Here is a 22,854-nt window from a genome sequence, read left to right as displayed (position 1 = left end):
TCAGTAAATATGAGCACAAGTTTTTGCATCAAAAAATTTGGTGTAAAAATCTAGTAAGAAGATGGAGTGGGCTTCCCTGGTGGCACAGTGGTTGAGAGTCTGCCTGCCAATGCAGGGGACACGGGTTCGAGCCCTGGTCTGGGAGAATCCCACATGCCGCGGAGCAGCTGGGCCCGTGAGCCACAATTACTGAGCCTGCACATTTGGAGCTTGTGCTCCGCAACGGGAGAGGCCGCGATAGTGAGAGGCCCGCACACCGCGATGAAGAGTGGCCCCCGCTTGCCACAACTAGAGAAAGCCCTCGCACAGAAACGAAAACCCAACACAGCCATAAAAATAAATAAATTAATTAATTAATTTTACAAAAAAGAAAAAGAAGATGGAGTAACACCTTCAAACTTAGAACCTACAAGTAAAAGTTACATTCAGCAAAACTACAATTTAATTGCAAAGGCAAAATATCAGTATTCTCAGACACTTGAGGTCTCAGGGAGAACAGCGCACACACGCACGTGTGCGCACACACACACACAAACACTTTGCTGACACCTTCTCAGAAAATAGAGAAATTAGTTCAGGAGAAAGCAATGGCTTATGGGAAGTAAGGGTGTATAACGAAAAGTAAGCCACACACCTCTTCTCTTTCCTTTTAGTCCCCCCTATATTCCAATGAGAAAAAGTTTGGGAGCTCCAATCAGTTCTACAATCATTTGTTGAGCAAATACAAAGTGGAAAAAGCCTTAGTTATGATCCGCACAGGACCACACACACACATACACACACACACACACACGCACACCAGGCAACCAGCACTCTCTCCTCTACTTCTCCCCACTACTCAAATTCCAACCCCCTACTCAAATAAGAGTACTACTTGCTTTCCCACCTGCCAATCAATCCCAGCTCTTGCACATGGGCCCCTCTTGGGGGTGTGGTGAGGTCCTTCCCTCTTGACCTCCAGCAGCATCAAATGGGAGTGCCATTCCAGCCCAGACCACTCCCCCGACACACACACACTAAACTGCAAGGCGGGGTGGAGGTGGGTGGGCAAGAAGAAACCTTGGGAGGAAAAGAGCTCCAGCGGCCTTTCCTAGATTTTCAGACTCCATTCTAAGAACGCTCCCCCACAGTAGGGATGGTGTTTCACAGGTGGAAAAATAGACGTTGGAAAGTATGGTATTGAAAACATTGATCCCTTGTTTAAAGAAAAAGCACCTGTATGGAGGTTCCTTAAGAAACTAAAAATAGAGCTACCATGTGATCCAGCAATCCCACTCCTGGGCATATAACCAGAGAAAACCATGGTTCAAAGGGATGCATGCACCCAATTTTCACTGCAGCACTCTTTACAGTAGTCAAGATGTGGAAACAACATAAATGTCTATTGAAGGATGAATGGATAAAGAAGATGTGGTACATATATACAATGGAATATTACTCAGCCATAAAAAGGAATGAAATAATGCCATTTGCAGCAACATGGATGGACCTGGAGATTATCATACGAAGTGAAGTAAGCCAGACAGGGAAAGACAAATATCATATGATATCACTTATATGTGGAATCTAAAAAAATGATGCAAATGAACTTATTTACAAAACAGAAACAGACTTAGAGACTTAGAGAACGAACTTACTGTTACCAGGGGGGAAGTGTGGGGGGAGGGACAGATTGGGAGTCTGGGATTGACATGTCCACACTGCTATATTTAAAATACATAACCAACAAGGACCTACTGTATAGCACAGGGAACTCTGCTCAATACTCTGTAATAACCTAAATGGGAAAAGAATTTGAAAAAGAATAGATACATGTATATGTATAACTGAATCACTTTGCTATACACCTGAAATTAAGGCAACATTGTTAATCAACTATACTCCAATATAAAATAAAAATAAATAAATAAATAAATAAATGCAGTTAGAACGCTTAAAAAAATTTTGTATAGGCCATATTTTCTACTTGTCTTATATGTTTCCTGATAAATAATTTTAGTGTTATTAAAAAAAATAAAGAAAAAGTACCTGATGTCGATTTAAGCCATGCCTCAAGAGTGCTCAGCCTGGAAGCAACCAGGTCTCCTGTCTGCTTCTCAATTCTTGCCAACTGAGCAGGAACCCAGAGGCCTCAGATGGCAGATTCATTTAAGCCTTTCTCTTTCATTTGCCCTCCCTTTGTCTAAAAAGCCTTGGTGATTACACAGATTGGGGCAGAACTTCAGTCGCCAGAAATAAGTGCTTTCTTTGTCCTGTGGCTTCTCTTCATTGGACATGTGAGTGTTGCCTTCATACATCCTGGAGATTATTTAACAACCCGAGACTGATCGGGCTGGGTGATCCATGCCATATGCCTTATTGCCACCAAACTCAAGGAAGAGAGGAAAAAAAGAACAGCTACAATCTGTCTCTTGGAACTGCTGCCTTCCCCTTGCTCAGAGCCAACTCACAGCCTCTCATATCTTCCAGGAACCAGTCTTCCACACTAGCACTTGCTGTCGTGTCACGGCCAGGATGCTATTTTCCCAAAAGTATTAACGTAGGGATGTGAAATGACATCCTTCCTGCTCTGCTACACACTCACAGTCCTCTGAAAAGTCCTAGTGTCCAGGTCTCACAGTGAGGGCCATTCATAGTGAGGGGCCTGGGGTGCATTAGTGATTTGTGAAGGTGAATGTAGATGGTAGATGTTCAAAGGAGTTAACATTGCCAAAGGAATACAATAAAGAGAATTCTCTAAGACAAGGATGCAGTGGATTGCAGGGAGAAAGTGAAGAGCAAAAGAGAAGAGTTTCTTCAATAAGAGCCTTACTTGTCTTCTTATGGGAAGCTGGAATGTTTGAGGACCAGCTGCAGAAAATTTATTCCAATTAAGCAAGTATTTTCGGCATCTTTATACTTGTATTCGTGAGCAAAACTCTTGACTGGTGGTTTAATTTTTCAGCCCATGGCACCTAGCTTAGTTCTTTGCTCATAGGTGCTCAATGAGTAACTAAATGGTTGATTCAAAAGAATCCTATCTCTTGGCACTGAAAAGAACCTCAGAGAAACTGAGAACTAAAGAGATTAAGCTCAAGGTTACATAGCTAGGAAGTTATGGAATCCAGATATGAATCCAAATCTGCTCTTTTTCCTCGTCATTGGAAAGAGAATGAGGGACAAAATCATGCTTAAGAGCATAGACTTGGGGGCCAGACTCCCTGGGTTTGAATTCTAGCTCTACCACTTGGTAGCTCAGTGATCTTAATCAGGGGAGTAAATTAACCCCTTTGCCTTGGTTTTAGCATATGTAAAATGGGGATAAGAAAAATATCTATTTTAAATATGAAATGAGTTAATGTGTGTAAAGTGCCTAGAACAGTGCCTGACATACAGTGAACACTCAGTTAATGGTTTTAGCTATTTTACATGATTATTGAAGTCAGGAAATATATTCCATCCAGTAATAAAAACCTCTGAATCATGATGTAAGTTCCCATATGCTGTATCTCTTGAAAATATATACATAATGAGGGAGTAAAGTGACTGAAAATAATCACAATTTTTCTTTGCAACTAAAGTGATACATCATCCTCTTCATCACCACCATCATCTTAATCATTTTCATTATCACCATCAATTTCATTATCTTCATCACCAACTTCCATTTCAAAACACGTTTGCTTTATGTTTCACTTATATGCACAAACTTCTCTGCCAGACAAAGAAGGGACCCACGTTGAGGTCTCCATTCTCAAGTCAGGTTAAGAGGGACAGAGATGCTTATTTCTTATTTCAATGTGTCTCCTGTGTTTATATCTGACTCTTTCAGCCCGTAGGACAGCCTGACACAGGCTGTCATTGTCCATTTAGCATCCCCTAATCTAGTGGAAACTCAGTTTCCTTGTATGTGAAGTGGAAGAAAAAAATAAGATAGAGAGAATGTCAAGCCCAGATGACACTAGGTAGGCACTGAATAAACAGATTTTGCCAATCCTTTGTTCTGTCTCAACCATTTCCTACTTGACACAAGTTAAAATAAAGGACAGGTATACTCTAAGATTAGTTAAATAGAATTAATTAAATGCATGGAAGAGAGGAATAACCAAATACATTGGAAACTAAGATGATTCCTTTAATTAGGCATCATATATGTCTCTGAGCCTCCTAGAAGCCAGGGCAAAAATTGAACGCTCCAGAAAGGAAGAAATATACCAATGCTTCAAAAGAAATAAAAGTTTAAGCTGGCCAGAAATAGTGATATTTTTCTCATGTGAAATCTTATAAAGATAATGTTCAGTGACATGATAGGTCTCCTGATACCAGTTTCATTTTTAAAATGCTGACCAGGTTTTTACATGGATCTTTTAATAAGGAACTTGCCTAACAAGTTGAGAGGTTAACATCAAAATCCATTTCAGTTCGAATGATTTCTTGAGGGGATTAAGCTGATATGGTCTAAGAATGATGCCTGACAGTAATCCCATGTAATACAAGGGCAGAATTCAGAAAGCATAACCACTCTGAGTGCTATGGAATAAGGAATTTCTTACAGGAATTTGACATTACACAATTGTGGGAGGTGCTGGGGAAGAAAGGGTCCAAAAAGGAGAGAAAGAAGATCAGGGGGAAATCACCAAGCTGGCCTCTGGTAGCACTGCCACGAGTGGATGTGTTGGAGTTTTCAGGGGAATTTGAAGGCCAAGCACATCCTGCAACTGGATTGGGTTGTTCACCCTGCCAGGGCTGTGTAATAGCAAGATGAGAAACTCTACATGCTTTGCTTAGAGCTGCCAAGCACACTGCCACTGACATTCTGGTTCTGGGAATTCATCTCGGTATGCCTGGGAAGCTAAACACTTGAAGTCCTCCTCCTTCAAAGTCGCACAAACCCAGTCCGTGAGTTGGGCCAGGACATTATGTGCCCACTCACACATCCATTTCAAGACATTCTTTTAGAACTTCCCTGGTGGGGCAGTGGTTAAGAATCTGCCTGCCAATGCAGGGGACATGTGTTTGATCCCTGGTCTGGGAAGATCCCACATGCCGCGGAGCAACTAAGCCCGTGCGCCACAACTACTGAGCCTGCTCTCTAGAGCCTGCGAGCCACAACTACTGAGCCCACGTGCCGCAACTACTGAAGCCTGTGTGCCCTAGAGCCCATGCTCCACACAAGAGAAGCCACCACAATGAGAAGCCCACGCACCGCAATGAAGAGTAGCTCCTGCTTGCTGCAACTAGAGAAAGCCCGCGTGCAGCAACAAAGACCCAATGCAGCCAAAAAAAAAACATTCTTTTAATATATTGTTCTTAATGCTATTGCATAATTAAGGTCTTTGTTTTATTGTCCATACATCGGACTCTGGTGAGAAGGTGGAATTTTGTTCTGATTTTAAAAGCACAGCCTCTCATTCTGTTAATGCGGTCAAGGTACCAGTGATCTGGACTGAAGCATGGCAAGAAAGAAGGGTGGTGGTCCTTGTTTTGCATCCTCCATAACACTGTTATCCAAAAAATTATGACCAAAATCATCAAAATAGACCCTCCACAAAGACCCCAGGAACGCCTTAGGACAGACCACCAGTTTCAAAAAGGAATTTATTAAGTGCACTGTACTTTATTTTGTTCATAAGCAGAGAAACTTTTTTTTTTTTTTTGGCCGCTCAGCATGTGGGATCTTACTTCCCCGACCAGGGATCAAACCTGCGCCCCCTGCATTGGAAGCATGGAGTCTTAACCACTGGACCGCCTGGGGAAGTCCCCAGAGAAACTTCTACTAACCCAAATTTCTAAGAAAAGGAGGGGCTGTTATCTAAAAACAACTTGCAAATTAAGTTCAAAGGCTGCGCCATGTGCTCTGAACATATTTTTTCTTTAAAGCGTCTGCTCAGTGTCAAAGGACGGGCATACCACAGGATGGTTTGATTTATCCTCCACTGACATGAACATATCATGACAGAGATGGAATAAGTCTATCTCTAGTTCTCAGTGTTTTCTCCCTGTAACATTTCACTGGACTGCACCAGTCAGTATTTATGTAGCTTTGTTTGAGTAGAGTCTATGAATTCTTGTTATTTATTTTTGTGTCATCTTAAGAAAGTTTCCATGGTTCTGTTGTATGATCAGTTTATTAGTGGTCATTAAAATCAATATAACAGGAAAAGTATTTTTACTTTCCGTAACTCACCTGCTTTCTACAGAGAGTGCCTCCTGCTAAGTCCACAAGCAAACATACTCTTGAGTACCTGCATGGTTTGGGAGAGAAAATTCAAGGCAGTCTTGAGTTCCACATCTGAGTTAATACAGTGTTGTGAAAAGCTGTCAATGGGTACCAGGAGTCCAGCAGTGAAGGCAAGTATGAGAAAGTAGTCTTCAGGAATTTTCAGACACCTTGAGGATGATTAGGATTCCTCCAGGACATCCAATTGGGGCTTGGGACAATTCTATTCAGGTCCCAAAGGCTGGAAGAGGCAGTGGTGATCTCTGGGTTACTTTTTATCCATGTTTATCTCTTTTACATTCATGTGTGCTTGTTTAAAACCCAAGATAACCTTGTGAACAAGATAGCTCATGTATTTTGGGGACAAAATAAAGTTGCAAAAGGTTATGCAGCTTGTCCAGCATCTTTCTGATAAGGCTGGGAACCTGGGTCCTGAGATACTTTAATGTTCCTGTCACCACACCAGAGACTTTTCCAAAATCAGAGGATGAAAGGCATAAGGTTGAACACAAGGTGGCTTTCAAGTGCTTGCATTTCCAAGTGATGATGGTTGGAACTGTGATTGTGAGGGTATTCTGTGCTTTTTGAGAACATGACCACAAAACTTGGAAGACACTTCCTGCTTCTGTTCGGTGACTTCATCAGATGAATTTTCTCCTCCTTGTTGCAATTTGTTCCAGGTTTCTTTTCCCCTCTTCACACCAGTTCATTCTAATCTAAGAAGTCACTACAGTGCTCCCATTAATATTAAATGCTACATTTTAAACTTAAGATCTTTAATATCAGAGCTGCAAAACTGCTCAAAACTGCCAGATGCATAAACTTTTCTCATTGACTATACATTCGATATTTTCCTGAGAATCTACATTCTTTGTTTCTTTAATAATGATCAGACTTTAAAGAAAAGACCTATTTCTTTCCCTTGGTTAGTGTTGTTACATGTAACAGTTATGTAAAAGGTAAAACGTTAGATTTAAATTTTGATTTCTTCCAAAAACACAAAAGTATCCTTTGTTGTATAAGCTAATTAACTTTTATCCTAACCTTTAACTTTTAAAAATCATTTTTGGGCATGTCATTACATAGAGTAATCATTTTTTCAGCCCAGAAAAAAATAGTGGAAGAAATAGCAGAAATTCAGTCCTGTATTTGTGTACAGACATTTGAGCATTTCCATCCCATGATCTTATTTTCACCCTGGCCTCTTATTTTGAAACTGTTCCTCAGAGTTCTCACATTCACGCCTATCTCATGGTAAATTGTTTTAGCATGGTAGTATGCTTAGATCAATTGCCGGCAGCAGTAATGTTAGTATCAATCATGTACAAACGTGTAATAACTGGGAGACAGATGATATTACCCCCCTTCTTTTAGCCTGGTACAGTTTGCTCTTCTGGAGGATGCCTTTAGTACAAAGTAATTTCCCGGGAAGTCTGAAGGCACATCAGTCAAGCATTAAGAATTCTTTCAGCTCACCTGGTCCTCAGAGGGAGAGGAGCAGTCCATGCAGTAGCTCGGCCAGCACCATGGACAGAGCCACCAGGCAGATTCTTTAGATGATTCTGAGTGCAGGGTCTTGCAACCTCCATCCCAGCGCTTTATGCCCTTCACACACACATTCACACACACATACACACACACACACACGCACACACACACACACCGACACACATCTTTACTGACATGTCTCTTCTCTCTCCCCCCCCCCGCCCCATCTCTTTTTCTGTCTCTCTCATTTCTTAGCCCTCGATATTAAGATTTCCTGGTTGTTCACAATTTTGAATTCTGGTATTTGGTCCTGGGAACTTTCCCCCCAAATCCTGATTTTCCCATTTTATCTATGCCTCTGAACACAGCTTTCCTTAATATTATTCCACTGGCCCGAGTATATGTTACATTTTTGTTCTTGTTGGTTGGTTTGTTTGTTTTTACCTTGGCTACTGTTTTTATTCAGCTGGCCTCCCAGAAGGCTGAGATTTGTTTTGGTTATATTTGTCCTAAGTGCAGCATTTAAGTATAAATAACTTTAATGCAAATGTATTCTATGTCCTGAAAATATGTAGCATGTGTCATATTTTACATAGGTAATATGTCAGTCAAGATGTTAGCAAAAAAGAGATGGAATATGCAGGTGGAATAATTAAGGAGAGTATATTAAGGGACTGTTTACAAATGTATGGGAGGATCAAGCAAATCCAACAAAGCATAGTCAAGTCTCTAGGACTGGCAACCTACAGGAGCCCATATCCCTTCAGCCTGAAGAGACAAGGGAAGGGAGGGGTCAGTGGAATTTGGAGAGGGAGTTTGTATGGAGAGGGCTCCCCAACAAAGCTGTGGCATTTAGAAAAGGGATGAAGTCAATATATAGTGACCCAAAAGGGAGGGAGCCTAGAAAATAAAAACCTTGAGTTGATTCTCCTGCCTTACTCTCCAATTTTTTCAAACGGTTCTTCCCATTGGCTGAATCCAATGGGATGCTATAAGGCAATGAATCTCATTGATGTGGCCCATAAAAGTCAATCTCCCAGGGCACAGCACACATTGGAGAAAGGTGGAGCGGAGATCTGAAGAGGAAAACAGAAATTAACAGACAGATATAATATGCATAGTTGACATCTACATAATAAAACATAACAATGTTGAAAATTACAAAGATATTATAAACTCAGATTGTATTACAGAACCCAATGTATCCATATGCACCACCTGATGGCCTTATAACAAGTAGCTGACCTCAGGTGTCTCTTGTTCAGATATTTTGTTCTCTCTCTCTCTCTCTTTTTTTTTTTTTGGCTGCATTGGGTCTTCGTTGTGGTGTGCAGGCTTCTCATTGCAGAGGCTTCTCTTGTTGTGGAGCAGGGGCTCTAGGCGTATGGGCTTCAGTAGTTGCGGCACCCAGGCTCAGTAGTTGTGGCTCGCAGGCTCTAGAGTGCAGGCTCAGTAGTTGTGGTGCACAGGCTTAGTTGCTCCACGGCATGTGGGATCTTCCCGGCCCAGAGATTGAACCCGTGTCTCCTGCATTAGCAGGCGGATTGTTAACCACTGCACCACCAGGGAAGTCCCGTTTTGTTCTCTCTTGAGTATCAAAGCCCATTATTCTTCATGGGATTCCTCACTCAATACTACTGACTCCATAAATCAGACAAACATGAGTAGATAACTCACCATTGTCTAATACTCTAACATATGTTTGAAATGCCTTCAGGCCAATACATTCAGCTACATGAGAACGATTGACTTCATGTTCTACCAAAATCTTTTCCTCAATTCATTCAATGATTTAGCTTTTAAAATTCCCCTTGATTAAGGCTGAACATAACCCTTAAAATCTGAACATAGCCACAGTGCTGTGGTTTTTGACAAATCACCTCAGCTAAAAGACGCAAGCTCATGCTTCTTATTTATTCGTCTGTTCTTGCCAAGTGAACTTGCCAACTCTTCCTGGTGCATGTCTCCTGGGAAAGATGAGAGGAGAAATAAGGGCACCTTGAAGAAACATTGTAATTATACATAAAGTACTGTGGGCAAGGCATCTCATGTGGAACTGAGAACAAGAGCCCTCCTCTCCCTGCCAGTGAAAGAAATATGAAGACTCATTCTAGCATAGATGTATATCTTTGCAAAGATTTATTCTTATCACCATTTGAATCCTGGAATTTACATACTTCTACATAGTAAAATGACTCGTTGACTTTCCCTCTTAAAGACTGAACCCATGATTTGACTTTGCTACAGCTGTACCCAGAACAGCTGAGTCAGCCCATCACCAACAAGTCACCAGATATGAGTTTGTGACATAGGACTAGGAACTATCATTGCCAGTTGGGCCCATGAAAATGGACTGATCTTTCTTAACATCCACAGACAAATAATTCATGCATCAAATCTCTCTCTCTGCCCAGCATTTAGAGGATGTGTTAGTATAGCACCAGACAATTTACATCTTAGCTTTAGTGTAGTCAACACTTTTCAGTATAGTTCTGCTTCATAAATTGTCCCTCACCCTAATGCATTGTCCATCTTTGCTGAACAGGAATTTTAATAGACACATGTTTTTACCCACCTAACATCCTTGCCCCTTTCTCTGGGGAAAAGCCTCTTGTTTTCCTTTGTCTAATAAAAATGTCTTTATACTTAGTTCCTGCAGTTCATGTCATGTGTCAGCTCCAGGAGAATGCACAACACACAGGCCTGGCCAGTAACTGATTCCAATCCTCTGGACCCTGTAATTGGGGAAGAATTGGTCTCATGCCATAAGTCAAGTTAATGAACTTCTATGCTAAGATTTTATAAAAATTACTGGGGAAAAAGCTCCCTCTCCTCTGAGGTTAAGCCAACAAAGAGGATAACAGATCCTAAAAATGAAGATGGAGAAAGTTCTGGATTAAGCCGTACCTGAATCTGTTTCTACCTGTGGACTGTTTAAGTATGCAAAACAAGAAATTTCCTTCATTGTTTAAGCCAGCTACTGTTGTAGTTCTATGAAGAAGAAGGAGAAGGAGAAGGAGAAGGAGAAGGAGAAGGAGAAGGAGAAGGAGAAGGAGAAGGAGAAGGAGAGGGGAAGGGGAAGGAGAAGGAGAATAAGAAGAATAAGAAGGGGTGGCACAGTGGATAAGAATCTGCCTGCCAATGCAGGGGACACAGATTCAAGCCCTGGTCTTGGAAGATCCCACATGTCACAGAGCAACTAAGCCCATGTGCCACAACTACTGAGCCTGCATGCTGCAACTACTGAAGCCCACACGCCTAGAGCCTGTGCTCCACAACAAGAGAAGCCACCGCAATGAGAAGCCCATGCACCGCAATGAAGAGTAGTCCCAGCTTGCTACAACTAGAGAAAGCCTGTGCACAGCAATGAAGACCCAATGTAGCCAAAAATAAATAAATTAAAAAAAAAAAGAAGAAGAAGAAGGAGGAGGAGGAGGAAGGGGGGTAGGAAGAGGGGGGAGGGGAGGAGGGGGAGGAGTGGGAGGGGAGGAGGGGAGGGGGAGGGGAGGAGGGGAGGGGGAGGAGGGGAGGGGGAGGGGGAGGAGGGGAGGGGAGGAGGGGGAAGAGGGAGAAAAATAGGAATTATTCTGATTAATACAATCTGGAATGTGTTCAAAAGTCTCAGGTCACATAACTAGATTCCATTACCTTTTCTCAACTCTGGGCTTCATATATTGCATTACGGCTTAGTCTGAGTTGATCCATTTTGAGCCAAGATCAGCCTTACTTCCATCATCCTCAAACTGAACATTGCCATTTAAGTCAGATTCAGACCCCAGCAATGCTTATTTGGCTATTCTGAAGAAAATGTCCAAAAGGACTCTAATTCTTGAGGTCTCTAAGAGGAGAGTGATTCATTGTTCCACACAGAAATTGAATTATTGAAATGTTCTTTCCCAACACTTTAAAACAACATACCGCAGACACATTATAGATATCATTTTAAAATTAACACTTTAAAATGATTCTGGAGTCAGTTGTTCAAATTGGTTTTCAATCATTTAAGTTGGCTTGTGAAAATATGCTTTTCAATTAAAATGTCTATAGATGCTGGATGTTGCTTGGTGTTAAAGTCTGGACTACTGTTCAACAACTATTCTTTCCCTTCACTCTCTCACTATGGACAGAGTTAGGCTTGGCCATGTGACTTGCTTTGACCAATAGAATAATAGTGGGCATGATGCAATGGCGGCTGTAAGTGTTGTTCCATGGCTTGGCTTGGGTTTTGAGCTCCATTGATAAGTCATAAGATGAGCATGCCTCAGGTAACCACTGCCATTTCAACCTGGGCTTCAGAAAAAAACACACATGGAGAAGATCTAAACCAAATTCATGGGTTAGAGCCAAGCTGAGCCAACCTGCAGCTTGAAGTAAAGCCACTCAGCCAAGCCCAGCCTAGATCAGTCAAACCACAGGCAACTGTAACATAAGAATAAAACACTTGCTCTAAGCCATTAAGTTTAGGGTGATTTGTTACACAGCATTATAGTGGCAATACTGGACTGCTATCCTTTGTATAACCACATTGCTGTGCTTCATGTACCATAGCATAGCTCATGCAGCCAGTAGATCTTAAGAGATATGACAGGCACAAGAGAAATAAGTGCTTGGTCTAGAATATTATTATTGAAAATTAACCTTAAACAGCATCTTAGGCACAATCAGTCTAAGCAAATACTACACCCAATTTACATTGAAGCTTAGAAGATGAAGCCACTTACCTCAGGTCACATGGCTAAAATGACAAAGAGCGAGCATTAAACAAAGGAATCTTTACTTCCAGTTTCGTGATCCTCCCCCAAAGCCTCTCTACTACCCTCCCTTCAGTATTTATGGACTAATAATTCATACTCTACTTCAATATCTCACTCTTCTCACATTGGCAACCCCGATTCTGTCTTCCCCTGGCATTCCTCTAAGAACTACTCTGTAGCAGAACGCAGAATATAAGAAAAACTAACCATATTAGACATTTGCAAAGGTTTTCACTACAAGAGAAGGGAGGAAATCCCAATATGTCTACTCTGTGTTCTCTAATGTGGATGAAGAGTGCCTTTGGCCAAGACTGCTTCCATTTCCCTGAGAGTCTGTAGTCTGGAAATCTGCGTCTAGTTTGTTAGATTTTCTTACATCTATGATGATAGTTGTTTTAAAGGATACATTCTTATTTCCATGTTATTTGAATGTGTCCCATTAAAGGCATTATAAAAATCTTTCTAGCAAAAGTAATTGAGACCTCATAGACTGTTTAAACCAGAAGTCACAAACTCAGATGACTTTATGATCCAGGTCAGGAATGTAAAACACATGAATCAGAAAGCTGGGTAAGAATTCCAGCAAACTGGGCAGCTCAGGCCCTACTACATTTGGGGGTGGGTGATGGTAACTACTAACTCTAGCTAACTGTGACCATATTGCCAAATCTTTAATTATTCCAAAGGAAGCCACATCTTGGAATTTTTTATGGGAAATGATCCATTTTTAAAGGATGGTGACTTTTTTTTTTTTTAACATTGTGATCCATACAAAAAATGTTTGTGAACCAGATGCCACTAGCATAAGTTAATACATCATGGAGGGTGTTATTAGACATTGAGTACTGTGATTAGGCCCTATATGAATTATAATCTCCTGATTGTAGAATTTTAAAAGAGAAAATAATTCTATAAAAGCCACTAAGTAGGGACTTCCCTGATGGCACAGTGTTTAAGAATCCGCCTGCCAATGCAGAGGACATGTGTTTGAGCCCTGGTCCAGGAAGATCCCACATGCTGCAGAGCAACTAAGCCCACGTGCCACAACTACTAAGCCTGTGCTCTAGAGCCCATGAGCCACAACTACTGAGCCCACACACCTTAGAGCCCGTGTTCCACAAGAGAAGCCACCGCAATGAGAAGCCCGCTCACCGCAGTGAAGAGTAGCCCCCACTCGCCGCAACTAGAGAAAGCCTGTGCACAGCAACGAAGACCCAATGAAGCCATAAATAAATAAATAAATAAAGCCACTAAGTACTGTTTTGAGTAGCTAGTTCTAGAAATGTGTTTCTAAGGTGTACTTTTTGGTTCACTCTCTTTAGTATCATAAGAAGATAAAATGGATATTATATGATGAAGTTTCCTAAAAATAAACTAGGCCATGTTTCCAAAACCATGAAATTTTAGAATATTTTCAGAAGAAATAGAAAGTGGGATACCCGAGAGAACAGCCATAACTTTATAGCTGTTCTTCCAGCATGTTAAATAACATCATACATCAATTTCTCCACTTGGATGAGGTCATCCAAAACAATACTAAAGGTTATATAATTAACGAAAGAATTTAGGTCTAAGTAAGGACTTTCCTCGAATCAGATGTTTTTTGCAATGGCAGAATTAACCTTAAAAAACTAGTATATACATTTTTAATGTTTGAACTATTATTTCACACATAAAATTTTTATCTTTTCAAATTCCAGTTTATATTTGCTAACAAGCCATGTACTTTGTTCTCTCTGAATTATTTCTATGTTATAGGTAGTTCGAAGAGCTCAAAAAAATCTCCCTGTTAAAGATAATTTCCATAATCATTGAAAAAAAAATGAATTGAGGAAGATTTGCTGTATTTTTAAAAAGACCATGAAACAGAAAGGAAATAACACAAGGTAGAGAATTCATGAATAGGTAATCACTTTCTACAGACAATAAGCAATCTCCCAATAAGCCCTGAGAAATAACTAATTAATTTTCCAAGTGAGAAAACATTATTTTGTAGTCCTGTAGACCTAAAGAGGAATCTAAAGATAATGAATAGTAACGTGTTCCTAATTTTCAAAAGGAGATTAAAAGGGCCCTTGGTCCTCATTGTTTAGCTTCTTCAAATCCTAGCAAAATAGTAGAACCTAAATTAGCACAAAAAATAAATTTTTACTGTCCTGAAAAATAAGGAAGCACTGAGTAGCTTCTGTTTATGAAGAGTTGATTAGTCCGAATAAATTTGATGGCTTGTTGATGAAGTTATAAAATGAATACAACCCAAAGCATTCTAGATTTAATGCCTTGTTGATAACAAAACTCTCAGTAAAGCCCCATGAGTCCTCCGCACTATATTAATTTGACAGCTTAGATAACAAAAGTCAGCTGAGATAGAGTCAACAGAGATAGGTCATTTAAGGAAATGGTATCAGTTGGTAAAAGCTATAGGAATGGGAGGTAGGACCAAGTGAGTCCCGGTGATTTAAAAGGAGTGAGTGTATGCCAAGGAAATAAAAATTTTTGAGCACCTAAATTTTAAGTTACAGCAAATATGAGAATGTCAATAAATGCTACAGGGAAATAAAGTGACATCTTGGAAAATAAGAATTATCTGGAGAAAACTTTTAAAAAACTTGATCAGTATTGAGTTCAAAATTTGGTAGAAACCTATAAGGTGAGAAATCACAGTACTTGAGAAAGCCCAAATATGGACTAGGGTGGAGAGGAGAAGGAGGGCAGTGTCATTAGGAGGAATCTACCTGAAAAGGTTGGTAATACACTATGATTGTAGAGAGTTGTGGCACCCAAATTACTGCACTGAAAGTGCTCAGAATGAACTCAACAGAAATGGAAAAGCCCAACCTGATTTTTAGCAAGGCTGTATATTAAACTGTACATTCTGTTGTTCATACCTTATTCCCCTTCATCTCACCCAATTTGATTCCACACCCAACCAACTGAAGAGAAATGAATGGAAACATAAGATCTTTTCCCTAGTGGTCCAAAGAATATTCAAAGATCCAGCAACCTCTCCTTGGACTGCTTCTACCTTTCTCTCTCCTCCGCAGTGATGGGTTTCCCTTCACCTGAAGCTCCCTGGGCCCAAAATTCTCCCCAGAAATACATCTGAATGGGAGGATCCCAATCATACTTTGGGTGATTTTGCCTCTTTTAATTACACATAAGCCTACTGATTTACAGTTATGAAGCCATAAAATGGGAATATTCTGGTCATTTCAGGACAATGTCTTCAAAGAAACTGTAGGGGTATGTGCCACATATGAACCAGAACCAAATACCCATGCTTCCTCTACATATACAACAGTATCTTAAATAGTAAGAACCTCAGTACTGATGGTTTTCATGTCTGAATCTGAGTGCCAGCCAGTTTGTATCAGTTACTCTTTCCTCAAATTCACTAAATTAGTAAACACAAGACTCCTTGAGAGAGGTTATATAAAAATAAATAGATCTATTGGCCACCATAATGTTACCTAAGAAAGTATGATTATCCTCAACATTCTTCAAGGTATTTGTGACGCTTTCTACATCACAGTCTGTACTTTGACATCTCTTTGAAATTGTAGGCTTTCAGACCTGGAAGGTATCTAATTCAACTGTCTCCTTTTATAGATAAGGAGATAGAGGCTTTGAGAGATGCAATGGTTTGACCCCAGTGGCACAGCCAGTGACAGCAGAGGGTACAATAGAGTTCCTGTCAACTGGATTCCATTTCAGTCTGTGAAATATTCTGCTGCCATTCACTCTCCAGTTCACCTTCTTACACCAAAGTTACTACTGTTAATCAAAAAAATGAGCTAGAAATAGTTATATAAAACACATGGATGTATATTTGTATTTCAAATAATATCAGTACATTTCCTCCACTTGCTTACTACATTGTTATGCATTAGAAATTTAGCATTTGCATCACAAAAAATTTCTACTTTCATTTGCTATGCTGTTCTGACAATATTACGATGAGCTGCATTCTATGTAAACCACTAAAAAGGGCTTATTTTAATCAGCTATCCAGGCTTTATTTAGTTTGTATCCAATTTTACATGGTTTTAATTATTTAAAATGCAGATACATAAGATTCAACATTTACTAGCATTTCATCTTTGGAATTTATTTAGGAAATGAAGTATTGCTCTGTGGTTTCAGGAAAAAATTAATAAATATCTCTGAATAGATGGTAATTTCGTGTTCATTTTCAGAAAGAGTTAGCTACATTAGCAGCACTATTTCCCAACACCCATAATCTTCTAAATTGACTTATTTGATGCTCTTCAGATCTATTTTTCTGAAGGCTTAGATTTTTATCTCTGTTGCTGCTTTTGAAATGCTCTCCATGATTGTGAATCCATCGAATGTAATTTTCACATTTGGTGCCATTTTTCTCAAATGACAATACAGGGCAGGAAGAACCACTTGGTATTTCTTCATACCAGCCTAGTACTTTGATTCAAAATATGGGTAAAATATAAGGAAGTAAGAGAAAGGAAGAGTTGAAGGTCTCTGAGTATGAAAACCTTGTGTTAGAATCAAATAGATGGACTATAAGGGGTAAGTAGTAGAGTAAGATAGGGTGATTTTTTTTTTTTTTTTAAATCTTGGCAGAAATGAGCCTCTGAGCAGTAAAGAACTGAGAAAACTAGAGTAGCTCAGTTCTCTTTTATTAATACTTTTCCAGAAACTTTGTTTCTACTCTGGCCCCTTTCATCTTTAGCCTGTGTCCTAGCACCTTCTCAGCATCTCACTTAGCTTTTCTTAAAGAAATTCAAGTAATAATAATACAAATAATAATGATAACTGCATACAGATTTCTTGTGCTTGTATCAAAGTCTTCAGTAATCCCTACATTTTTACTTGGCAATGCTTGAAAGGGCTTTCGGGGAGCCAACTCTGTCAACAATGAGATCTGTTTCAAAGACAGTGTGTCCCGTGGCATTGTGTATTCATTTCTACCATTAGTGTTTTTCTTGTGTAGATTCTAACTTCATGCTAAAGTGAAAAGGAGGAAGTCTGAAACACACACATATGTAATGTGTCAATATTATAATCTCTCTCTCTCTCTCTCCCCCTTGCTCCTTCCTCCCTCTCCCTCTCTCTGGATGTATTGCATACACTTAAGCCTCTAGGCAAAAAAATCTCTTACCTCTTATCCAAGTAAGGCAGGATTTTGGGCTTTGGAGCTACACAGTCAAGATCGAGCTACACAGTCAAGATCTGTGTACATACTCTGTAACTCAACACTATTTGAGTTGCTTTAAGACAATCACTCTCATTTTGTTGCAGACATCGCCTCCCTGCTTCCTCTCACTAGGGCAGGAAGAAGTCAGTAGTAAGCAGTTCCTAGACTGTGAGTGCACGTTTCTTAACTGGATAACTTAGTTGACCCTTTGCCACTTGGCCTGAATTCGCCCCAGTCGAGGACGCTCAGCCAGCCTCGGCCCAGTGCCTGGGATCTGTGGCTGCACCTTTCCCAAAGCGCAGCCTGGCTGTCCTTGCGCAACGTCCTCAAGTCTGGGAGTGCACCTCGAGGCATGGCGATCCCGGCCGCGGCTTTCTTGAAGGCAGTCTCAGCGGAGCAGCCCAGACTTCTGGAGGGGTCTCATCTCTTCACACTTACTGATGGGGGCGAGCCTGATCTCCTGCCAGGCTTCCCAGCTGTTTAGTTCCAGACCCGCCTGGAGCCTACAAAATAATTTAAAAATAGCTCGCTTCTGCACTCTCGCCCCCATGAGTCACCCCAAGAAGGCTACTTTCCCCAACGCCCCCCTCCCCTGCCAGGAAGGGGAGCAGCCCTGCCCTGGGATTTGCCCAAAGTGGCGGGAGGAGGGTCGATGTTTGCTTTGTTATTGAGAGAAGGGGAAGCAAGTATGCCTTGAGTGCTTGTGTGTGTGTGTGCGTGCGTGCGTGTGTGTGTGCGTGAGAGAGAGAGAGAGAGAGAGACAGAGACAGAGAGAGAGAAAGAGAGACAGAGAGAGAGAGAGAGAGAGAGTTGTTTTGCAGCAGAAAATAAACAGGGAAGAAGAACCGGGAGAGGCCGGTGCCCCAGCTCCCCTCGGGGCCTCAGAGAGCGGCACACACAGTAATTCCCTTTCCAGAGCCCTGCAGATTTCCACAAACAATGACATCACTCCGGCGCCGCCGACCAGATTACAGCTGGGGGGATTTTCCTGGGAGCGCGCGGGCCCGGGTGGAGGTGGAGGCGCTCTCCAGGGTGCTGAAAGGGGCGGGGGCGCGGGCTCGCCGCGCGGCGCCCCCCGCCGGCGGAGGCGGACCTGCCCGGCCGGGGGCGGGCAGGGGCGGGCCCGGGGCGGCCCAGGGCGGGACCCGCCCCTTCTGCAGCCCTCATTGGCTGCCGGCGGGTGCACGTCACCCAGGCTGGAGCCTTCCTCCCGCCCCAGTGGAATTGGAGCTGAGGAGGAGCTGAAAATGCAGATTTAGCATCAGGCACAGATACACTCGCTCTTTCTCTGAGATACACACAGCTCTCCACATTAGCACCTCTGCGAGCAAGCCGGGCTGCCTGACTGCACGGCTTCCCCGCCAGCCAGATGCTAGAGAACACACACTGATTTGCTCCTTTCCAAACCCCTAATCAGTGGTTTTCTCTACACAAAGATTTTTTTAAAACAAGCAACAACAAAAACTATATATATATATTTTTTCTTTTTTTTTAATTTGCACCTTCCTTGCGGGACCACTGCTCCGCCAGCCTGCGCGCCTCCTAACACCACTTTTCACTCCCAAAGAAAGATGAAAGGTGGCTGTGTCTCCCAGTGGAAGGCGGCCGCCGGGCTCCTCTTCTGTGTCATGGTTTTTGCATCTGCCGAGAGACCAGTCTTCACGAATCATTTTCTTGTGGAGTTGCATAAAGGAGGAGAGGAAGAAGCTCGCCAAGTTGCAGCAGAACACGGTTTTGGAGTCCGAAAGGTAAGACCTCTCTTGCATTTCGCATGTTGTTTCAAAACGGGGGCAGCCCTGCGCAATCTCATTGCAGATTTGCAAGTTTTCTCTGTTTCTTGCGCGATGCAGATATTCTGCCATCGGCTCTTTAACACAACGTTGCCTCCGGTGATCTTTCACGGGTTATGTAATTAAAATGCCCTTCAAATTGAACTCGTAAGGTCATAAAAACAATTTATTGCTCTTTGACTTGGGGTCGAAAACAGGATAACACCTTTCAAACAATGCGGTGCGCCCGGGCTGCTGTCCGAGCTACCAAGTTCTCAAGGCTGCCTGGGGATGAGGTAGGAAGTGCTGAACAGCTGGGCTTGGCGTTGGCAGACTCGTCAGGGACGTATCCCCCGCCCCTGCCTCCCGGAGAACGGGTAGTTTCCGACGCACAAGGCTGGAAGCTTGGACACTGCGATTCGTCTCCGCGCTTTTCGAACCCGGCGCCAGCAGGACTTCCCTCCCTGACTCCTGTCCCGGCTCTTTTCCAGGGAAGACAGCTCCCTGGCTCCAGGAGACTTGGAGACAGAACTGGTTTTTCTTTCCAAAATCGGGGCTGAACTTCCCCCGCCCCCGCCCACGCCCGCCCACCCCGAAGCGTACTCAGCTCTCTAGCTCTCAACTCGCAGCTGTAGACGCTGGAGAGGTAGATTTTGAGGGGAGTTCCCTACGGAGAACTCGGGGTGTCTCTCCTGGTATGTGGGCGGCCGGCTTGGCTTTCCCACAAGAAAGCGGGGATCCCCGGTCCAAGAAGTTGTCAGAGTTCAACCGTTTGGGCAGCTGGATGAGGTCCCCAGCCTCGGATGCCTCGGGACTCCTTTGGAGACGCCAGGGTACCCAGTCTGGGAGGGAAGGGAGTGGAGAGCGCCGGATGGGGGCCGTGGCTGACCTACCTGCTTCCTGCGAAATATCTCGCCAGGGATCTCAAGTGTCCTTAGGGGACCTGGCGAGGGGTGCGGTGGAGTGAGGGTGCAAGGAGAGACCGGGGCGAGCTGAACCTGGAGGACGGGAGGGATGCGATCTGTCGACCAGAGCGCTGACCGGGGGGAGGTCTGTGGGATTCCGGGTCCCGTTTCCTCCCTCCTGATCCCAGGAGAGAAGCTAGAGTTGAGCGGTGGGTGCTTCTGTGCTGCTCTTGCCTCGCAAGGGCAGCGCGAACTGGGACTCAGTCCCTTCGGTCCGGACTTCCCACGTCTCCAGCGTCCCTCCCAGCCGCCGCAAGGCTCCTTCACCTGCTGCGGGTTCTCCCGCCTCCGCAGGGCGTTGGCCACCTCGATTTCGACCCCAAATGGGTTTGACAAGTGAGTTTGACAGAGGTCTGGGAGGCGGCGCCGGGTCTGCCTGTGGCGCGCGGGCGGGTCCCGCAGAGGGACTTGTTGCTCCCGGGAAGCGTGTGGGTGGAGCAGGGGAGAGGAGACGCCAGCTGAGGGTGCAGCCCGCCGCCGCTCTAGCCCAGGGCCCGGGGGCTGTTTACAGAGTGCCGCCAATACAGTAAACAAGGAGACCCTCCTTCCTTCCCACCCTTACCCCTGCCCCAAACTTGGCAAGATCCAGGACCCAGGCGCCATAAATATAGTAGTGATTATTATTAGCTGACAGTTATAGGGCACCTTTATGTGATGCAGTCCTTACTTTTCTTTAATACGCTCAACAACTCTGAGGAAGCTGCTATTATTATTAAGCCGATGGTTCTGATAAGGAAATTGGCTCAGATAAAGGCCCAAGATGAAAACAGCCAAGAATTTACACCCAGATCTTTCAGAGATGAACTTATGTTCTTCACCCCTTAGTACATGCCACACCAAGCTAAGTGCTCTGCAGGGTACGTTGGCCTTTAGGGTATGCTGAAAAGGGATGTGGCATCAGGTTCTTTAAAAAGGCTCTTAAAAAAACAAAAACAAAACAAAAGCTCTGTGAAAGGGCTGCGGTTGATGCAGAAATACCTGTTACTCTCTCCCCATACCAGGGCCCTTTCCATGAGGTGGGCAGACAGCACTATCCTCTTTACTTCCCCTTTTGAAAATATGCCCTTAGCGTTTGATCTTAGAGATGTAACCAAATCTAGGTGTAGCTGAGACTGATAACGGCGTAACATATTTTCTCCAGGAAGCTTACTTCTTTTTTGTATAGAGGTGAACAGCCTAATGAAGGATTTTTAAAGTTTTGGTGATGGAACTTGAGCAAGGAGGTGTAGAGACAATCTCACCATAAATGAATCTGAATCCTCTCAATACACTTACCTTAAAATCTCAGGGAACTCATGCTTTGGGGCGAAATCAGATACCGAAGCCTCTTTCCCATCCTTTCCTGGAGAGGAGCCCACTGGTTTTGCATTACAGTCTCAAACCGGCAGTTCCCATCCAGGAGAAATGGGCTTTTTACCTTGCCATCTCCTACTTACCTGTCCATAACCTCTCAGAAGTACTCTTATCCAAATGATTTTTGCTCTGATACATATTTAAGTAAACATCAGTCTATGGCAAGAGACTTCTGATGAATTGTTGCATGAAGCTACACTTGTCAGGAATAAACCCTCTTTTCCTCCTTTGGATCCATGTCCACCCATCCCCCAAGACTGAGCTCCAAACTTTCCCTGATGCCATGAGCTTTCCCTTCTCCAAATTCCTGTGGGATTAAAAAGCAAAGACTACATGACATAAGCTAGGACATTTCATTACTTGTCCTCTAGTCAGTTCATATATGTAAGTAAATATGGGTGTAAGCATTGTCTACCCACTTAAAAGTTAAACATTCAGGGATGGGATCGTCTATATTTCTGGTTTCCTCACCAGAGCCAGCATATTATTGCCAGGCTGTAAGAAAACTTCCTTAGTTTTATTTATTCCTCCAGGTCTCCCAAACACTGTCCCGTCTTCTTTTCGTCATGCTGTACTGTACTTTTGTCAACATTTCTTATTCATTTTTCATTTTAAACCCCCAATACCTCCTTCTCCTTCCTCTTTCTAACACCTAGGATACCTCCCAACTCCCTACCGCCCCATCCTTCCAGACGCTCAGTGTCAGACAGCAAAGATTCTCAGTAATTATTTATTCATATGAAAGAAGGGAAGGACCTACTATTTTACAAAGTTATCTCATCTAACCTCACGACTCTGTGAGGTAGAAATTATTGGCATCAGCTCTGATTCTCAGATGAAAATCTTAAAGCTCTAAGAGGTTAAAAGTAACTGCTTATATCTGGAAAGTGAAAAAAACTCAGATTTAAAGCCAAAATAATTTTGTTTTTCTATCATGCTGCCTCCAGGAAGCCTTCCGTGACTGCCAAGAACTCTGCCTTTTGGGCACCATTTTAGAGTTCAGATATTTTTCCTTTCCTTTATTTCTTTTTTCTACAATATATTTAACACTTATTTGGTATTAACATATGTTGTTAACTAATGTGTATGAGTATACACTTCTTCAGATAAGTTGTAAATCTCCCAAGAGACAATATATTATGTCTTTTTATAA

The 22,854-nt window shown here is 42.6% G+C and overlaps 1 protein-coding gene across 2 annotated transcripts in view; it reads left to right on the top strand.

The window, feature by feature from the left end:
- Positions 1–19,185: 19,185 nt before the first annotated feature.
- PCSK2 (proprotein convertase subtilisin/kexin type 2) overlaps positions 19,186–22,854 on the top strand; it is a 211,065-nt gene continuing 207,396 nt past the window's right edge. For both annotated transcript variants that reach the window (XM_061208708.1, XM_061208707.1), the window contains exon 1: positions 19,186–19,362. In XM_061208708.1, coding sequence (XP_061064691.1) covers positions 19,186–19,362 — 177 coding nt within the window. The remainder of the gene's footprint in view (positions 19,363–22,854) is intronic.

The sequence above is a fragment of the Eubalaena glacialis genome, chromosome 13, assembly GCF_028564815.1.
Source record: "Eubalaena glacialis isolate mEubGla1 chromosome 13, mEubGla1.1.hap2.+ XY, whole genome shotgun sequence".
NCBI classification, from domain to species: Eukaryota; Metazoa; Chordata; class Mammalia; order Artiodactyla; family Balaenidae; genus Eubalaena; species Eubalaena glacialis.
This window is presented reverse-complemented; position numbering and strand designations above follow the sequence as displayed.